Source organism: Peromyscus leucopus, chromosome 4 (genome assembly GCF_004664715.2).
Source record: "Peromyscus leucopus breed LL Stock chromosome 4, UCI_PerLeu_2.1, whole genome shotgun sequence".
NCBI classification, from domain to species: domain Eukaryota; kingdom Metazoa; phylum Chordata; class Mammalia; order Rodentia; family Cricetidae; genus Peromyscus; species Peromyscus leucopus.
Genome location: NC_051066.1, coordinates 109,012,216 through 109,030,688, shown reverse-complemented (window position 1 = coordinate 109,030,688; position 18,473 = coordinate 109,012,216). Strand labels below are relative to the sequence as shown.

The window sequence follows — 18,473 nt, the reverse complement described above, 5'->3', positions numbered from 1 at the left end:
AATAGCAGCTGTGGAGTTGAGCCAGCCTGAGCCTAGGAGACAAGCTGCGTTTGCTAACAAAGGCAGAACTGGATAAATGGAGCCCTTTGGAGCATAGAAGATTGTAAGTGAATCCCAGATGTCTGATACTGAGCTTTTTACACTGGTGGAGTTTGGTTTGCTTTGATTTGATTGTGACTGTGCCCTGGTTATCTCCTTTTGAAAAATGACAATATTTAACTTATTTTATTTTACAGGAGCCCACAGTTAAAGACTTTGGAATTTTAGAGAGACTTCAGAATTTTTAAGAGTCTTTGGATATTTTAAGAGACTGACGTTTTAACGCGTTTGAATTTTAAATTCTGTGGGGTTTTTAAAAGTTGGAATGTTTTGCCGGGCGGTGGTGGCGCACGCCTTTAATCCCAGCACTCGGGAGGCAGAGGCAGGCGGATCTCTGTGAGTTCGAGGCCAGCCTGGGCTACCAAGTGAGTTCCAGGAAAGGCGCAAAGCTACACAGAGAAACCCTGTCTCGAAAAACTAAAAAAAAAAAATTAAAAAAAAAGCTGGAATGTTTTATATCATGATGTTGATATTCATAGGTGAATCTTGGAGATTCCATGGTTGATGGGCTAGAAGCTGTATGCTGAAATAAACCCTTTCCTCCTCAAGTTGCTTTTGGTCATGGTGTTTTATCACAACAATAGAAATCCTACCTAAGGCAGTGGGTAAAATGGCTTCACATAGTCCTTTTCTATCCCCTTTGAGTGACACAAAGTAAGACATACTTATATATAACATGAAAAGAATATGATGGATATGAATCAATTGTCAGCAAACTAAAGCCCACAAGCCAAATGTGGAACACTGCTAGTTTTTCATATGGTGATTTGAATTAGATGGCCCATATTCTCATATATTTCAATGCTTGGTCCTCAGTTAGTGATGCTATTTGGGGAAGCTTAGCATTGCTGGAGGAAGTGTGTCAATGGGGTGGGCTTTTAAACTTCAGCTTGTTCAATCCTGTCATCCCCAGCCTGCCCTCACAATTTCCTGATTGTGGTTCGAGATGTGAACTCTCAGCTCTCAGCTCTGCTCACCGTGCCTGCCTGCTGCCATGCTCCCCCACCGTGATGGTGATGGAACCACAAACTCAGGTAACCCTTTCCTTCTGTAAGTTGCCTTGGTCGTGGTGTTTTTCACAGCAATAGAGAAGTTGTAACTAATGCAGCCTGTAAGCTAAAAATGGCTTTTACATTTGTAAGTGTTTAGAGGAAGAAAGTAAAACCACACACACACACACATACATATCTGGCGAAGTAATTTCTGTTGTTTAAGTCTGCTCGGCTTGTAGTGTTTTGTTAAGGAAGCCCTGGAAATCTAATACAACAAGAAAGAAACGGTTTCAGCACCACCTCCTTTCTCCCAAATACTTCTGCAGCTATAGCTTCCTGCAGCTATTGCTTTACATTTGTATGTATTTGTATTAAGCATTGTATGTGCGTGTGTGTAGGTGGGTCTACTTGTCTATTGTTATGTGAAAGACTTTTCTTGGAGAGACACAGCACACACACACACACACACACACACACACACACACACACACGTCTACTCACCCCAGAAAGAGAACCCATGATAGACAAAGGTAACAATAGCATAAATGTTATTATCAACAGTATTTCCCCCCCCCCCCCGCTTCATCAAAACCTGTAGGACCACTGTCATATACATAGTCTACTGTTGATAGCAATGTTTAAAGCACCCAAGGGTTGTATTTGTTCGTGATAGAAACAAACAATCTTGAAAGAGCCTGTGGATGGGACCTGCTTGGAAATGCAACTAAGTTTAAGTGAGTTACTGGGGCAGGCTCACACCCACAGTTGGATACAGGTATTGGATAGTGCGGCCATCATCCAGGATATCACAGAATGCCTGTCCTTTTAAGTAGGGAGGAGTTTGAGCCAGGCCTTGTGGTACATGTCTGTGATCCCAGTATTCTGGAGGCTGAGGCAGGGGAATAGTAAGTTCAAGACCAGTCTGGGTTACATAGTAAGACTGTTTCAAAAAGAGGGTCAGAAAGTGTTTGGAGTGATGTCTCAGTGGTTCTTCCAGCAGACCCAAATTCAGTTCCCAGCACCCATATTGTGCTGCTCATGACCACCTGTAACTCCAGCTCCAGGGGATCTGACTTTCTCTTCTGGCCTCCTCAGCCACCTATATACATATATGCATACATGCCCAGACACAAATATGCATACCCATAGTTAAAAACAAAATAAATATTCCTGTAAAGGAGAGAGATAGAGAGATAGAGATAGATAGATAGATAGATAGAGAGAGAGAGAGAGAGAGAGAGAGAGAGAGAGAGAGAGAGAGAACAGTCACATCACAGTAGTCCCGAAAGAAGAAAGGAGCACTGAGCCAGCTCCTCCTTTTTGTCACAGTTCATTTCATCTAAGCCCCTCCTTGCAGCCTGTCAAGGACCAGGTCACCCACATTTAGGGTAGGTCTTCCCCTCTCAGCTAATCCTTTGGAAACACTAACAGACTGCCCAGAGGTGTGCCTGAAACATCTAGTCTTACCAACTCCGGTCAAGTAGACAGCAAGGACGATGCAGCACAGTCTGTGTGCTCAGTCTTTCCTAGGCTATTACACTGGGCTGCATGACACATATCTGATCTATTACAGCTTATTTTTTTATGATATGATCCCTGACTGTGGATTGTTTCTTAGGTCATAGATCACCAGAGGCAAATTCTAACATCAGAATGTGAGGATAGACAGTTAATATGGAAAATGACTCCAGGAAATACCTCCAAGTTTACCAGTAGGCGCTGGACCGGAGTGGGAAAGGCAGCCAACAAAGGATGCATTGCCAAGCAGGTTGCTGCTGAGACATTCTAGAAGGCAGAATAGAAAGTGCCATAGAGTGAACTACTCCAGGAAGGTGAGAACTGACCGGTCTTGTTTTGTTTTTCTGACGTGTCTTATCATGGTTTGAATTGTGTGCTCAGAAAGAGATATGCTGGTGCCCCAACCCCCAGGACCTCAAAATGGGATGTTATTTGGCCAGAAGGTTCTTATGGTTAAGATGAGGTCATTTTCAGGTCAAACAGGCCTTCGATACACAGTGACCAGTGTCCTTTTTGTCAATTGTGCCATGTGAAGAGATGGAAAGTTGGAAGGAGAAGGTGGCATGTAAGAGGAGGCAGAATTCGTGTGATACTGTCAACAGCCAAGAAACATTGGGGGCCACCGGAGCTAAAGGCAAGAAGGAGTTATCTCTGGAGACTTAGGAAGCAGAACCTGCCAACCCCTTGATTTAGGACTTCTGGCTTGAAGGAGAGTGAGGGAATAAGGATGGCCTTCAGTATTCATGATCTCTGCACATGTTCTATTTGTCCTTGCATGCAGCTAGTCATGATTGCACAGCCAGGAAGGAAGACCCCAGAAAAGAGACGGTAAGAGACCTTCCTGAAATGTGAGCCTGTGTTTGGAACTATTTGACCAGCACCAGATAGCTTGGTCCTGGTGTAATAAAGTCTCAATTCACTCAGTGTTTATCTGGAAAGAATCTGGCTTAATTAGGACAGGCCTTCCTGCATTCATAAAAATCACCCACAACCCTCAGACATTTTTACCACCTTCCAGAAAACAGATCTTTACCTGAACAGAAAGCAATAAAAATAACCTAGTCAAAGCTACTGTTGGTAAGAAATGAGATAATTGGTCAAAGAGGTGAAAGTGATTGTCTGGTTATCTTGGAACAAGAAGCTACAAGGATAACAACAGCAGCAACCAACATTAACTGCTGTGGATATCACTCTATATAAATAAAACACTGATTGGCCAATAGCCAGACAGGAAGTATAGGTGAGACTAACGGAGAGGAGAATGGAGGAAACAGGAAGGGAGAGATTGCCTGGAGTGGCCGCCAGAACAAGGAAGATGTAAGGTACCAACAAGCCATGAGCCACGTGGAAAAATATAGATTAATAGAAATGGGCTAAATATAAGAGTAAGAGCTAGACAATAATAAGCCTGAGCTAATGGCCAAGCAGTTTAAATAATGTAAGAGTCTGTGTGTTTATTTTATAAGTGGGCTCCAGGACTGGCGGGATTGGCACGACTTGGCGGGAGCTGGAGAGAAATTCTTCAGCTACAATTAACTATGCCATTGATCCATGGCAGGCACCATGCTGTTTTGCAGAAACTCTTGTTAGAAATAACATATGAAAAGATACTTTTATTGTATCAAACCTGAGAACTACAGGTGGAAAACAACTCGCCAGAAACCACACAGCTGCTCAGATCCAATAACAGAGTCAGGGCTCTGCATATGTGGCAGAAATCAGGCAAGTCCTGAGGGAGGAGCTTACACCAGTGTTCATATTCCCAGCCCAGAGTTCTGTTCATTATCAAGGCTTTCTTTTCAGTCCAATCCTTGACTATCTCCCCCTAAACCTCTCCAGTTGGTTGGAGTCTAATTATTTGTAATTCTCTTGAGATGGGCTTTCAATATATTGCTTAGGCTGGCCTTGAGCTCTGGGATTATTCTCTTCCCTCAGCCTCACAAGTAGCTTTCTGTAGACACAGGCTGCACAGAGAGCTAATAAGGGGATTCGGCGGCATTTCTCTTTTGCACTGCCTTGCTTCATGCTCTTTGCCAGTCTTTTTCAGTCCTGATTATGGAACCCAGAGCCTCAGATGTGCTAGACAAGCCCTCTACACTGAACTGTCTCCTCTTTTCTGCTTTGCAGAATTTTAAAAGTGATGTTTCGGGTGGGTGAGATGGCTCTGTGGGTAAGGTGCTTACTACCAAGCTGGTCGACCTGGTTTTGATCTCAGAGAACCAACTCATGGAGGTTGTCTTCTGACCACAGCCCCCCCTACACACAATGAATAAATCAAATGCAATTTTAAAAATTAAATATGTTCTTTTAAAATGGGTCCTTCAAGCCTGCCTGATCTCTACCAGGATAGAAATCAGATGTTTTATTTTCAATATTTTTCTTTATATCTTGCTATATTTTACTTCAAAAATTTTGCTTTTTTTTCCTGTTGTACATTTAAAGGCCTACAAATCCTAATGTTATCTTTGAGAATATACTTAGAAGAATGGATTTCAAAATCGCACTCTTCCTAACTAACCCAAAGAGAGCTAAAAAAAAAAAAAAAAAAAAAAAGGATTTAGTTTCAGGTAAATCTTTTATTGTTTATGTTTCAAAGACAGTAACACGGTCATTGTCACAGGCATGTGAACGTCTATTTTGCAGGAAGAATATGCTACAAGTCACTCTAGTCACATAGCATTAGCATTCTGGCAAAGATAAATGGTATTTCCAACTGCATCAAACATTTAATAAATAGGAAGTTCTGCTTTCTGCCTTTGGATGAGTCAATGGTGTTGTTCAGGGAACGGCCTGCCTCCCCGACTGTCAGCCCCGCTGGCTGAACTTTTCCGCTATCTTCTGCAGCTCCAGATCCATGGCAGCCAAGTTCTCCAGTTCCTTTTTCTGAGAAACAGAAAAGTGGAGTGCTGAAGTCAATTCATATGCTCCAGTTCAGGGAGCTCTAAGGAGAAAGGGGAATTTTAGGTATAGTAGAGGCTGCCTGAGCCAGCCAACATCAGGGGTCTTCAAAGTGTGTTTCTCCTCATCAGTAGATTGGCCACCCGAAGCAATTGCCCAGGAATGAAGATTCCTGGGTCCCATCCAAAACTACTGAATGAGAAACTCTGGGGAGTCAGGAATCCCTGTGACTCTGATATACTTTTAAGCTTGGGAAACACCATCTGACAAGATCAAATTAGGTAAAGGCGCTGCTTGGGTGGTCAGCATGAGCATGGGAATCACCTGGTCAGCACCAGGTGCATAAGCACTAAGGTATACTGCACACCCAGGCAGCACCTGGTACTCATCAGACAGAATCTCCAGGGATAGATCCCAGACAGTCGTTTTCCAAGTTCTCCAAGCAAGACATGAAACACTGGGTGGTGGCTGGAAATCAACCCTGCTGTGGCCAGGGGACTCACATCCCCACAGTGAAATTTCCCACCCGTCTCTCCCATTATCAGGCATGTCGATGCTAACATCAACCTTGATCACCAGCATCTAATTTTAAGCAAAAGCCTCATACTGTACCTCTTCCTCGGTCAGAACTCTCTGATCAGCCCTGCCCTTTTCAGCTTCTGCCTCCTGGTGAGGCCCCGTCTGCTCCTCTGAGTCATAGAAGTCAGGAAATTCAGCCGACTTCTTCCGGTAGTGAAGGAGCTGGTCCAGCTCGGCCACTCCATCATACTGCCTTTTCAAGTCCAGCTGAGGGGCCCTGGCAAAGCTTCTCTTCTCGTATCCCCAATTCACATCCTCGGAGAAGGGCCTTTTCTCCCACCAGTCGTAGTTGTACTCGGGGAAGAAATTCTTCTCAGTCAAGGTCAACTCATTTCCATCTTCACCTTCTCCCTCGAGAAAATTGCCTTCTGGGTTGTCTCTTTTCTCAAAATCGCTGTTCTTCCACTGGAGAGGGTCAAAGTAGGGGTTGAAGAGCACCCCTAACCTCTTCCTCTTCTCGGTGGTGGGGTAGGGTGCGTACTGTCTGTCGGGAAACCTCACTTCCTCCCTGCCTTCTTCTGGATCTAGCAGCTCTTCCTGTTGCCACCATTTGCCTTGGTCCCCTTCCTCGTCATAGGTGAGGTAGTTTTTCTCCTGTTCTTGCCATTTGCTTTGTGGATACCTTTTTGCCGTATCCATCGGGCCTTCTTGAACAGGGTAATGCCCTTTACCCAGGAGCCTTTTCTCTTCTCTGGTGTCAAGAGCAGGATAGGCCCCTGGCTCACCTCCCCTGCCTCTGTGTTGCTGTCCCTTTGCCCCCTCATAGACCCTCTCTTCCTCTGTTTCTTCACTGTGTCCGTTGGCCATGCTTTCAAGTTCAGAGTTGGGGTGGCTTCTCTTGTACTCCTTCTCCTGGCTCTCCTCACTCTCAGGCCTTGGAGCTCTGTCCTCTTCGCTTCCCCTGCCCCCATACTGTGGTCCCTGAAGGCGCTCGGGTGCCTGGAACCCTGGATAGCTTCTCATTTCTTCCCCATATTCGGGTTCTTCCTCTGAAGCCCTGTAGTGGGTTGGATGGTGGCCCCTCTTTTCCCCTAAACTGGCTGTGGCCACATCTGCCTCCTCCTCCGACTCCTCCTCAGGGGCACGTCTCCTCCCCTCCGATACAGGATGCCCTTCTTGAGGGGACTTGTTGGGGCGGCTTCTTCCGTGGTGGTGCCTGGGCCGTCGTTTGGCCACTTCAGAGGCCGTGTCCTCCTCCTCTTCCTCGGATTCTTCTTCGCTCCGGTCGTGGTTGCTAAGCTCCTGGGGTTGTTTCTCCTGCCTCCCTGCCTCCTCTCCACTCTCCTGGCTGCCTTGCTCCCTGCTGTGGGTCTTCTCATAGAGCCCCATTGAGTGTGCATCTGCTCTGGCCCCGGCTCCTCTTTTTTCTGAGCCACAGTGTCGCTTCTTTTGTTGGAGAAGGTGCTCTGTGTCTCCCCCAGAGCGTCAAGGTGTTTCTCTTCGCCAGCATCTTCCCTGCGCTCCCCTTCTGGGTAATTCTTGCTGCCTTCTTCCTCCCTTTCCTCTCCCTCACTCTCTTCCGAATGGCGTCTCTTTGCTTCTTTGGACGATTGTTGGTTGGAGGGATGGACGCTCTCCTGGGGTTTGTCCACTCCCTCTCGGCTGTGTTCTCCTCCTTCTGTCCACTTCTCATTGTCTACCTTTGTCCGGCCTTGAGAGTCTTCTACTGGAGCTCCTGTTTCCTCCCTGCTGGGAGACCAGTGGGCTACGGAGGCATCAGCTGGGTCTCTTAGCAACCGTACTTCAAACTTTGTGTTCTCATTTTCACCTTTTTCTTCACCTTTGACCTCTTTCCCACCTATAATGAAAATATAGGAGTAAGCACAACTGTAGAAATGCTTGAGGTTCAAGTACCAGCCTCAGTGATCACTAAAAATCCCATGGACACTGGGAAATCGTTACATGACAGAGGATATATTCAATTCTTTGAGAAGCTGATGCTATGGAAGCTCTTTGGCTGTGTTTAAATCTAAGAGCTCTGCACGTTTAACTTTTCACTGACCCAGCATCTCTATTTGTGACTGTCAATGGTCAAATTGAAATCGAGATGTAACTTTATGAAAGACTGGAATTTAGAATCAGAAAAACTCTTACAATTCGTCTGGTTCAGCCTCCTTGTTTTGCAGGTATAGAAGCTATGGAGACTCGGGATGGTAAGATTCAGGACCATTCTTTCAAATTTGAGTAAGGAGGAGAAGTTAGCATTGTGTAAATAAATGGCCCTAACTATAATCCAATTAAATAACATCAAGTTGCCAAAATAGGGAATGCTAAGATTCAAAGGAGGATTCAAAATTTATTTCTCAGACTTTGTTACTGAGTCAATTGTGTGCACCCTACCCAGCAGGAAATGACAGCTTCACCCAGTTCAGTCATGTGTTGTGTATTTCAACCCACAATGGACTGTGAATTTCTCAGTGGTCCCACACCATCATATCATATGATATCATCATATCATGTGAGTCATAGCCCTCTTGGTTTCTATAAATGCAATCAATGATGTTTATACAGCAACAAAATGGCCTAGTGATGCCCTTCTCAGCATCATTAAATAATTCATGGTTGTAACTGGTAATAAGAATGGAAAGGGCCTCTCTCTTTCTTCACTCAAGTCCCGCCCGGTCCACATGTTCTGTGACGTTGAGGAGAAGTTACAGTACACTGGGCTGTCTTCACGTTTCATGAGTCAGCAGCAGAAGACATAACTGACATTTTGCTGCTCTCTCCCATCTTTTCCACATGTCAGGAAGTCTTTACTACGTTCTCCCCAAGGATACCCTATGCAAAGAGGTGTGGAGATCACACTGTCTTTGTTGTTAGTTGGGAGGGCTTAGGTTTCAACCTGTCTCACCAAGTTCAGATAGAAGACCCAAAGCCAAGGCCACTGGCAGCTAAGGGTCAACACCACACCGCCGGTCATGGGACCCACTAGCTCTCTGTGGCTGCGGAACACTTGAGGTGTGGCTGGAGCAAACTGAGACCTGAGACCTCAGACTTCATACAAAATCAGCGAATGTGTTAAAATAACAGTTTTGATAGATAAGGCACTATTAAATATTATTTGGGTAATATTAAATGAATAAAATACATTAGATAAAATTAGATATACTGTTGGCATTGATTTCACTTGTGTTTTTTAAATTTTTTAATGTGTCCACTAGAAAATTTGAAATTATATTTGTAGTTCATACTATATTTGTTTTGAACCGCACTGATGGGCCCTTCTGCTTGTTTTTAGACAGGAGCTTACTGGGTTAATTGGGTTAATAGGTAGGAGCTTAAGAGACAGCAAACAAGCACAGCAGGAGCAGACCTTGGGGGTCATTTTGAACTGATAAGTACAAAGGACAAAATGTATCTATTTTACAAATCCAAGAAACTCTAGCTCGTTCGTACCTCTCTATTACAGCACAGCCTGGCATGATAATAATGTTCTCATGTTTACAAAGCTGCAGGCATGTCTCTGGCCTTCTGTAGAGAGACATTTGAGTTCCAGTTCATTTGTCACAGTCCTGCACCGTGTAAAAGCCCATGATGACGCCAGAAGGATTGTGAGTTCTAGGCCAGCTTGGGCTACAAACTGAATTTAAGACAGCCTAAATAACAAATCAAAGAGTCCTGTATTATATACAGTGCCGGGGCTAATGAGGCAGGCACAAGTAAGCAGGGAGGCTTTGAGTGGTAGCCTTGACTTCCTGTGCCCCCTTTCCAAACTCCTGTGTTGAAATCCTAATCAATGCTATGATAGTTTGGGGAGATAAGGCCTTGGAAGGTTCTTAGGTCCTGAGGGTGGAGCCCTCATGATGGGAGCAGGGCCCTAATAAAAGGACACATGAGAAACATAACCTCCCTTCACACAGTAGGCCATACAACCAAGAAGTGGGACCTTATCAGGCACCCTGATCTTGTGCACTAGCTGCTACAACTATGAGGAGTTAATGTGTATTGTTTAAGCTGATGGGTCTGTGATATTGTCTGCAGCACTAACAGCTGACTCAGACAGATGCTGATGTTATTCTCGGAGTCTGCTGGAGGACAACAGAAGCCACCCACTCCTCTTCCTACCTGATTTAGGGGGTGGGGTGCCTTAGGTGCCAAGAACAGAAGTATTTTTACCTTTTTTGAGTTAAATGCGTACTGCCTATAGCAGCTTGTGCCTGGAGCTGAGCACTTCGCCCTAAATTTAGCCCTAAAGCCAGCAGGTGAGATTGGAGAAGGGCTGATTAGCTGATGAAGTCTTCCTCACTCTGTAACACCGAAGGGTGACGCTCACCCTTGCTTCTAGGTTAAAAAGGGAGCATGTCTCATCCATCCTGTTGCAAAGTTGACCAGATCAACCTTGGTCAACCCTGGCCAGAGAAATCTTGTACTTGGTAAGAAACTGGACTTCTCTAAAGTCTCTTTAAGCCAAAAACAAACAAACAACAGCAACAAAAAACCCAACCCACAATTCTTCCTTTCTCCCCAAATACTTATTCATTCATTGAGTGCAGGAGAGGGGGGGGGGGTGGGGTGGTGGGGGGGGGTGGGCTTGGGGTGGAACACAGGCCAACAGGGCATTTCCTGCACTCAGCTGCACATGTGAGTCTGCCCGTTGGCTTAGGAGAAAGAAGAGCAGGGCGGAAAAGAGAAAAGTGACAATAGCACAGGATGGGATGACTCAGAGCTGCGTTCCCTTTGACCTACACTCCAGAGGCAGTATTTAAATACCAGATGTCGCCCCGGCGGTGGTGGCACACACCTTTAATCCCAGGACTTGGGAGACAGAGGCAGGTGGATCTCTGTGAGTTCGAAGCCAACCTCCTGTTTACATAGTGACTTCCAGGCTGGCAAGAGCTACAGAGTAAGACATAGTGAGATTCTGTCTCAAATTTTACTGTAAGTAAATAGAGAGACAGACAGACAGACAGACAGATAATTAGCTTGGGATTTAACCCTGTGGTAAAATGCTTACACAGCCTGAGTGAGACCCTGGGCTCTGCTTCACCACCACAAACAAAAAGAAAAGTTCAAACCTTTAACTTCCTTTGAAATTTACAGGGTCTAAGTAGCAAAATCTGGTAACAGAGTGTGTACTTCTTCCCCAGAGGCTGAAAGCCGAGCAGCACATGCTCCCGAGAAAGGCTGCGAGGTTGCACTGTGCTGCCGCCCCTAAGAAGGGGACCACGCTGCTGCACTACTGATCCCCTGAAGGGCCCATGCTGCGCTGCTTCTTCTCTGCTCCCTGCTCCTTCCTGACTTGTGTCTAGCCTGAGTGATGCCTGACGCCGTAACCCTGAAGGAGCACTTCCGTCTCCCCAGCCTTAACCCTGAAGGAGCACTTCCGTCTCCCCAGCCTTTATGTCTCTACTTATTCCATGTCTTTGTTAGGGATCAGAACCAGGTGTTTTGTTCTCCGGAGCAGTATCAACAGATACACAATTGGCAAGCTGGAATTACTATGACTACAGCCCGAGGGCTAAGTACTTGATTTTTGGAGGCAAGGAGAGTCTGGCATTCAGTAACACCCTACTCCCCTCTCCAGTAATCATGGCTATCTGGTGACCTTTTTTGACAGACCTTTCCCTTTTCATCTGGTAAAGGAAGATGGGGAAGGACAGCATTAAAATGGGTTGGCCCAAAGAAGCAGCATTTGAACTGCTGGCGATACCAGCAGAAAAAAAAAAAAAAAAAAAAAAAAAAAAGCTTGAGAAAGACATAAGTATTTTGTCCGGAGTGATTGGGAAGCTTCCATTCACTGTTTAATGGGGGTTCTCATGTTTTAGGAACACCCCCCCATAACTTTGATGATTCTGAGGCAGAGTGAGTTAACCCAGATTCTCTGAGCCAATTGTCCATGGTTGTTGTTTATCACTTTATGCATAACCCCCACGTGCAGCAACCACAAGAGTATTTGTCTTAGAATGAGAGATCTTAGAGGTACAAAGAAGAACTCACTGGTTCCAGCTTGACTAACATCTTCAAAGCAGTGGAAGGTGCTCACAAGGGCAGCCTTTGTTTGAGTTGGCTTGACTTCCCGAATGACAAGGACTGTATAGTTTTGTAGAAACTGGTAACAGTAGATACTGCTTCCATCACTGTTTAGACTTTGTTTCCCATGGAAGCTCTTCAGTACAGAGAAAAGGCTCCACCAGCCTCGGAGCTGTTCTCCAATCTTGACCTCCTCTCAGCTTCCAACACTTCCTCAGTCACCTCCTCATCTACCCACAAGCAATCTCTTCCCACACCCCTCTCCACCAAAATGAGGACCTGTTTTAAATTTTTTTTAAATATGAAACCAAAGAATTTAAGAACCGATGGACAGCTCAAAGACTAAAATCAACTAAATTCCCTCTTTGAAAAAACAAGCCTGGAAAAAAATTTTAAAGGATCTTCTCCACCATCAGACAGTTACTAAGGGACCAGAAGTCACATCCCTGTCTCCCTAGGTACCAGTCTAGTCAATCAACACTAGCTATAGAATTACACCACAAGGATGCATTTGCAGGTGACGTAGAGCTGCGGGGGGGAAAAGGTCCACTGCAGACACAAAGGTCTTTCTGGAGTATGGGACACTTACTCTTCTTCAGGACTTGCCGGCACTCGGGGGTGACAGTTGGAACACTGGACTTGGACAGGGCACTTGAGAGGACTTCAATAATGCAGCGAGTCACCTATGAGAAAGCACAAGAGCGGGTTGGGAAGCTGGTGTCACCAGAAGACAATTCAGTCAGGAGCTCCTGTCACAGGAGGCTTGAGCATGTGCCTGGAACCGATGCAGGATCCTCAGGGCAGGGACACACACTGACAGGATCATGAGGAAGCCTCCCAGGGCACTACACTAACAAGTAGATATTGAGTGGTGATAGCCCAAAGAAGGGAGATGAAGACCCATTTCTAATGCTTAGAGGGAAATTGACCTGTCTTCAGGAAGACTAAATCCTCTGGGAAGGTTGCATATGCTTCCTACAGGAGAGGAGGCATCACTTGTCCTGGACTCTAAGGGACAAAACTTTGGCTTTGCATGATAACATGGGGGAGTGAGCCGCCAAACGGAGTGAGACACTCTAGGGTGTACACTCAAGTCTAGACTCTAGACCAACATTTCAACTTACCATTTCTTCATTGCGATCCCTGTTATCCACTGGAGCTGAGCCGACAGCTTTGAAAGAGAAAAACGGAAAATGTCTTGAGTTGATTTCTTGGAGGCTCAATGCCAAATTTGCAGACTCGCCCTGCTTTCTTTGAGGGGGATGCAGAATGAATACTTAGCAGAACTGAGGCTGGGATGATGACCATGATCATCATTTTCTAGTCACTTGTTCACATGTGTGCACATGTACAGACTTGTGTGAATACACAAACATACACAGCTGTTCTCCAGCAATGTCTTCTTAAACATTTGGAAAGGAATGCTGCCTTACAGCCTATATGCATCAAATCCAAACCACAAATGAGGGCGCTTCTTAAGTTTTGGCAATTTCTATGTCTTGTGCTGGTTACACAGTTGTTCTATATTTGTGAAAAGTTTGTTAAGCTTTATACTCTGTGCTGTTTCTACATTCTGTGCTGTAATTTTTAAAATTGAAATAGAATCAGGTGTCCTCCACAATCCTTTCCCTCTGTCCATACTGAATGGCTCTATCTGCCTATTCCTGTTTCCAAGAAAATCTCCCCTAAACTCACTTATAAAAACACAGCTACTAAAGCTAGGCATGGTGGTGCATACCTTTAATCACAGCACTCAAAAGGCAGAGGCAGAAGGATCTCTGTGAGTGGACTTAAGGCCAGCTTGATCTACATAACTTAAAGGACTTCTAGAAAGATACTATCTCAAAAAACAAACAAACAAAAACCAACTTCAACAACAACCAAAACCCATGGATATTAGATTCTTAATCACTCAAGACCTTTGCTTGAACAGTTTGCTTCTACATCTGTTTCAATATTAATGTCCCCTGCATTGTATACAATTGTGTAAACACCATTAGAAGTATCAAGTTCTCCAGTCCACTATTATCTAGCTTATTAGGATCATTTAAAGCTGTTTGAAAAGTGCCTAACAAGCTATGAAGAAAGACCCCAAGTTCTTCCTCAAACACAGGTTAGATAAGACCTGGCTGGCCAACTGCTGGCGCTCACGGTCTTATGCCTGGTTTGGGGGTTTGGGTGTTGTTTTTCCGTTTCTTTCTTGCTTGCTGAAGATTGAGGCCAGGTCCTCACACATGACTGACAATCACTCCCCAACTGAGCTGCGGCCCCAGTACAGGGCCAGTCTTTTATGCTCCAGATGACTGCTATTTTGAGAACATACTCACTTTGGCGCTTTTCTCTTTTCGCCTGAAATCTGTGAAATTCTCTGGAAAGTAACTATGGAAGAATTGCTCCCCTGGTGACAAAGAAGTCACCCTTTCCAACTTCAGCCTTCCAGACCTTCTGCAGCAATGCAGCTCCACATGTATAGTTCTGTCTGTTGTTTCCCTCAATGTAAAGTGAGTACTTTACCCTTACAGCCGAAGTATTAACCTCTATCAGATCTGATGGTCAAGGGATGTCCCATTGTCCTAGACAATTCTCAGTCTACAACTTACTATTGTAGAACATCGCTGTTTCCCTGAGGGAGGCTCCTCAGACTCTTCTTAATAGAAAGGAACTAGGGTTTGCTTAGGAAGGCACATTGTGTACCTTGGTGAGACTCCTAAATGACATGCATTTCTTCCAATAGAATCTGTGATAGCAAAGTAATAACTAACGACATATTGAATTCCCTAACCTGTTGTAACTTATTTTTGTAGTAAGTACGAAATAAATGTAACACTTATGGAAGAGTGAAATAATCAAATGGTTAGAAAAATTATCAAATAATAAGTCTGGTAATAACTTCTGAAGTGTCAGCATCCATAAGACTATTAAGGTTTAATCCCAGATGGAATTACAGAGGTTAAGCATGTTCTTCTGCTAGTAAACCATGGGCACCCCCAAAGTCCACTAGGTTGAAAGTCAAACAAGGTCTGCATAGCGAAAAACTATCCTTCTGCAGATGGTACGGATATGGATATACTACAGTTAGGTCATCCACATTAATCTTTAAAGTGTACAATACTCACCATAGACAGCCAGCTGTGGATCTCCTTCTATAAGCTCTTAATGGTAGAAAATGAACTAGATGACTTCCTGAGGGCTCCCTACCAATCATGATTTTGCTAAATAACAAACTACTTGAAGTCTCTCATTGCCAGATTTTTGGGAGGAGGAAATGAAGAGGTGGTTACTAAGATACAGGGTCTTTCTGGGGTGATGAGCAAGTCCTGAAATTTGATAGTGGAGATGGTTACAGTCTGTGGATAGCTTATATACCACTGAGTTAGACATTTTAAAGAGATAGGCTGCATAATGTGTGAATCATAGCCTAAAATATGAGAGGGTATCATAACTCCATTTTAGTTACTATTAGATATGAGTTTTTATTCCTCCGTAGGAGGTATGAACATGTTTAACCACCACAGTTAAGTGAGTTACAAAAATGTTACTGTTTTGTAATCTAGAGCACAATGTACAGTATCACTGTGACCTCTTCAGCAACACCTTTCTGAAATACTTTGAACTTGAAGAATTCTAAATTTATTCAGTTTGTTTTCTTTAATCAAATTGAGAACATGTATTAGTTATTCATAGGAATGATTTTTAAAGATTGAGGACATTGTGATTACAATAAAATAACCTTTGGCTTTGATTCTGTCAAACATTGAATTGAGTGATTCCTGCCAATCAAAGGTTTATATTTATAGAGTCAAGTCTAGTTAGGAATCTCAGTCTCAGAACAAAACACTTTCTGTGGCCAAAGAGTCAAAGAAAGCCGCTAGCCTAATTTGGTGTTGTACTTACTTACTTCTCAGTATCCCAACACAAACACACTCTCAAATCATCAGAGATCATTGAGTAAATTTAGAGTAATTTGAAATTCAACCACCACAATCTTCCACACAGAAATCATCATCAAATGTTAACTCCCTCTGTTTTCATCCTCCAAAATTGCCTGAAACATTAGTTTACTACTCCGGAGGTACTTTTATGGTTATTATACAGTCTTGTTATTTTTATTTCTAGAGTACAAAAGAAATGTCCAGCGAGGATTCCATTCATAAATTAAAAACTGGCCGACTTAAACGTGAATTACCTCTACCTAGATCATAAATACAAAGCATAAATATGTTAACCCTGTAAGTACATACGCATGAAGAACTGCACACACATATATGACGTACTGAGGAAAATGCATTATATGCACACGGATCTAGTTCTAACTCTGCGTCTTTATAATAACAGAGGAAAATCGGCAGGTGCCAATTGCATGCATTCCCACCCCGCCGCAGCCGCCGCAGTGCTGTCAAGAGTCACACATAGAATCAGACTACAAGGCTCTCTCTAGTCCTGTAGAGAGCTTGACATCTCTGCAGAGAACCCAGAATGCGACTTTGCTCGCTAGGGCCGCACAGCCCCTGCGGGGAAAGCAGGAAAAGGCTGGGAGGCTCTCGTTTCCCCAACTCACAGCTCAGTGAGGCAATAACTAATATGTGTTCTCAATTTTGATTAAAGAGGCCAGCTGGAGAACGAAATCTAGCGCTTCCAGCTCGGGTGTCCGGGCCCAGCTCCGGGAGCTGTCCGAGGTGCTGAAAGCCACTCACCGGCCAGAGCTGCAGCGCCCAGGAGGCTGAGGAGCACGGCGGTCTGCATGGCCCCGATCGCCAGCTGCGCGCAGGAGGAGCACAGCCGGTGCGAGCTCCGCAGAGCGGCTGTGGCGCGGTGGACGCAGGCCTGGCTCTTATGAAGGGCAGGCGGGGTGCAGCGCCCGGGGGCGAGCGGCGAGCGGGGGCGCCCCTTGCTCAGCCTTGACGTCACGGAGCAGCCCCGGGGCGGCGCCAGCGGGCGGAACCACAGACTGTGAGCGTGGCCCTGCTCTGGGTCCCAGCAGACGCAGGAGGGGATGCGGGGACGCCAGGTGCTGTCTGTTCCAGGCAAGGAGGGGCAAGGGTCCAGCTCAGCTGGCTCGCGCCTGCGCTCCAGCTCCCCCCCCCCCCCCCCCGCACACACCTCGGAGCCTGCAGAACGCGAGTTTGAGGCTGTGGGTCAGTGTGATTCTAATGTGTGTAAATGAGGAGGTCAGTTTTGTATCTCCTCTGCCCAGCTGGGGAAGATCCTTGCTTGGGACACACAGGCGGCTCTTAGGGCTTTACAAGAGAGTGATGGCTGTAAACCTAAAGTGTGCAGCCAGAAATACACAACCTGCTCTTGGTTCAGATGTTAGGTCTGTGTATCTGTCTTCCCATCTATGCTTCTGTCTGTCTTCCGTTTGCAGACACCTCCCACCCCACCTACAGGGCTTATCAGATGGGCTTTTAAAAAAAAAAAAAAAAAAAAAAAAAAAATCAGACAGGCCAAAAGAATGCTCTGCAAAATTATCTCTCTCTTTTAACCGCAGTTTCCAAGTTCTGTTCCTCCTGTAAGCACGTTCTGTGGCTTCGGCCTAGATTAATTTGGAACGTATGTAACTGGTGTTATTCTTCTCTCTCCTTCCCCTTTTCCTCTTGAATGGCCACACTGTGTTGCACTGAGTGGGTATTTTGGTATTTAACCAGCTCTTCCTGATAGACATTTATTTAGGTTGTTCCCGTCGTCATCGTCGTCCCCCCTCCCCCGCCTTTGTGGCCTTCAGTTACTCCTTTATGGCAGGGGCGTAGCCAGAGGGCAGGGTATGAAGTACCCACCTTGCAGGAACTTGCAGCACATCCTTGAAAACCTCTTCATCTTCGCTTGCTTTTAAATTGAGATAGAAATGCATTTTAAATTATGTGTGCAAGGGAGATGATAACACATCTTCCAGATTATTTTTGACATGAATCCTGTTAGCCTAATAAGGAATCAGGAAAAAGCACAGGCAAGCGTCCTGCCCAGAAGAGATACAATCTGCTTTGATAACAGATTCTGAGGAACAGTGAAATTCGATTTGAGATCTCTTTGGTTAGGTGATGAAGGTGTCTACAGACACAACCAAACAGAGATTTCCAGTTCCTTTTCCTGAAAAGTCTCCAATTCTTTTTGCATATGCTGAGTATATAGATAGATGCATCTTCCGGGAAGATTATTTTTACCAAAGCTGCAGCTACAGAATATATGATTTTAAAATTTTATTTATGTTTTTCTGCATTGGTGGGGAGAATATAGGGCCATGGGCATGCAGGCGAGCACTCTACCACTGTTCTATATCATCAACACAGAATGTCAGAATTGTCTTGAAAATGCTATTTCTGAGACAACAGGTAAAATTTGAACAGATGTAAAGATTACATCACCCTATGTGTTGTGGTAGGAAGTAGAAACTGGTGAAAGCAACCTCAGCATGAACATGCG

At 44.8% G+C, this 18,473-nt stretch overlaps 1 protein-coding gene across 1 annotated transcript; it reads right to left on the bottom strand.

Annotated features, from left to right (window-relative positions):
• Nucleotides 1-5,165: 5,165 nt before the first annotated feature.
• On the bottom strand, nucleotides 5,166-17,090 carry Chgb (chromogranin B). The gene is given in 6 exon segments (XM_028878633.2): nucleotides 5,166-5,492; nucleotides 6,120-7,441; nucleotides 7,444-7,884; nucleotides 12,646-12,739; nucleotides 13,181-13,227; nucleotides 16,751-17,090. Coding segments are annotated over 6 exon segments (2,031 nt in total). The 5' UTR covers nucleotides 16,800-17,090; the 3' UTR covers nucleotides 5,166-5,414.
• Between the last annotated feature and the right edge of the window lie 1,383 nt (nucleotides 17,091-18,473).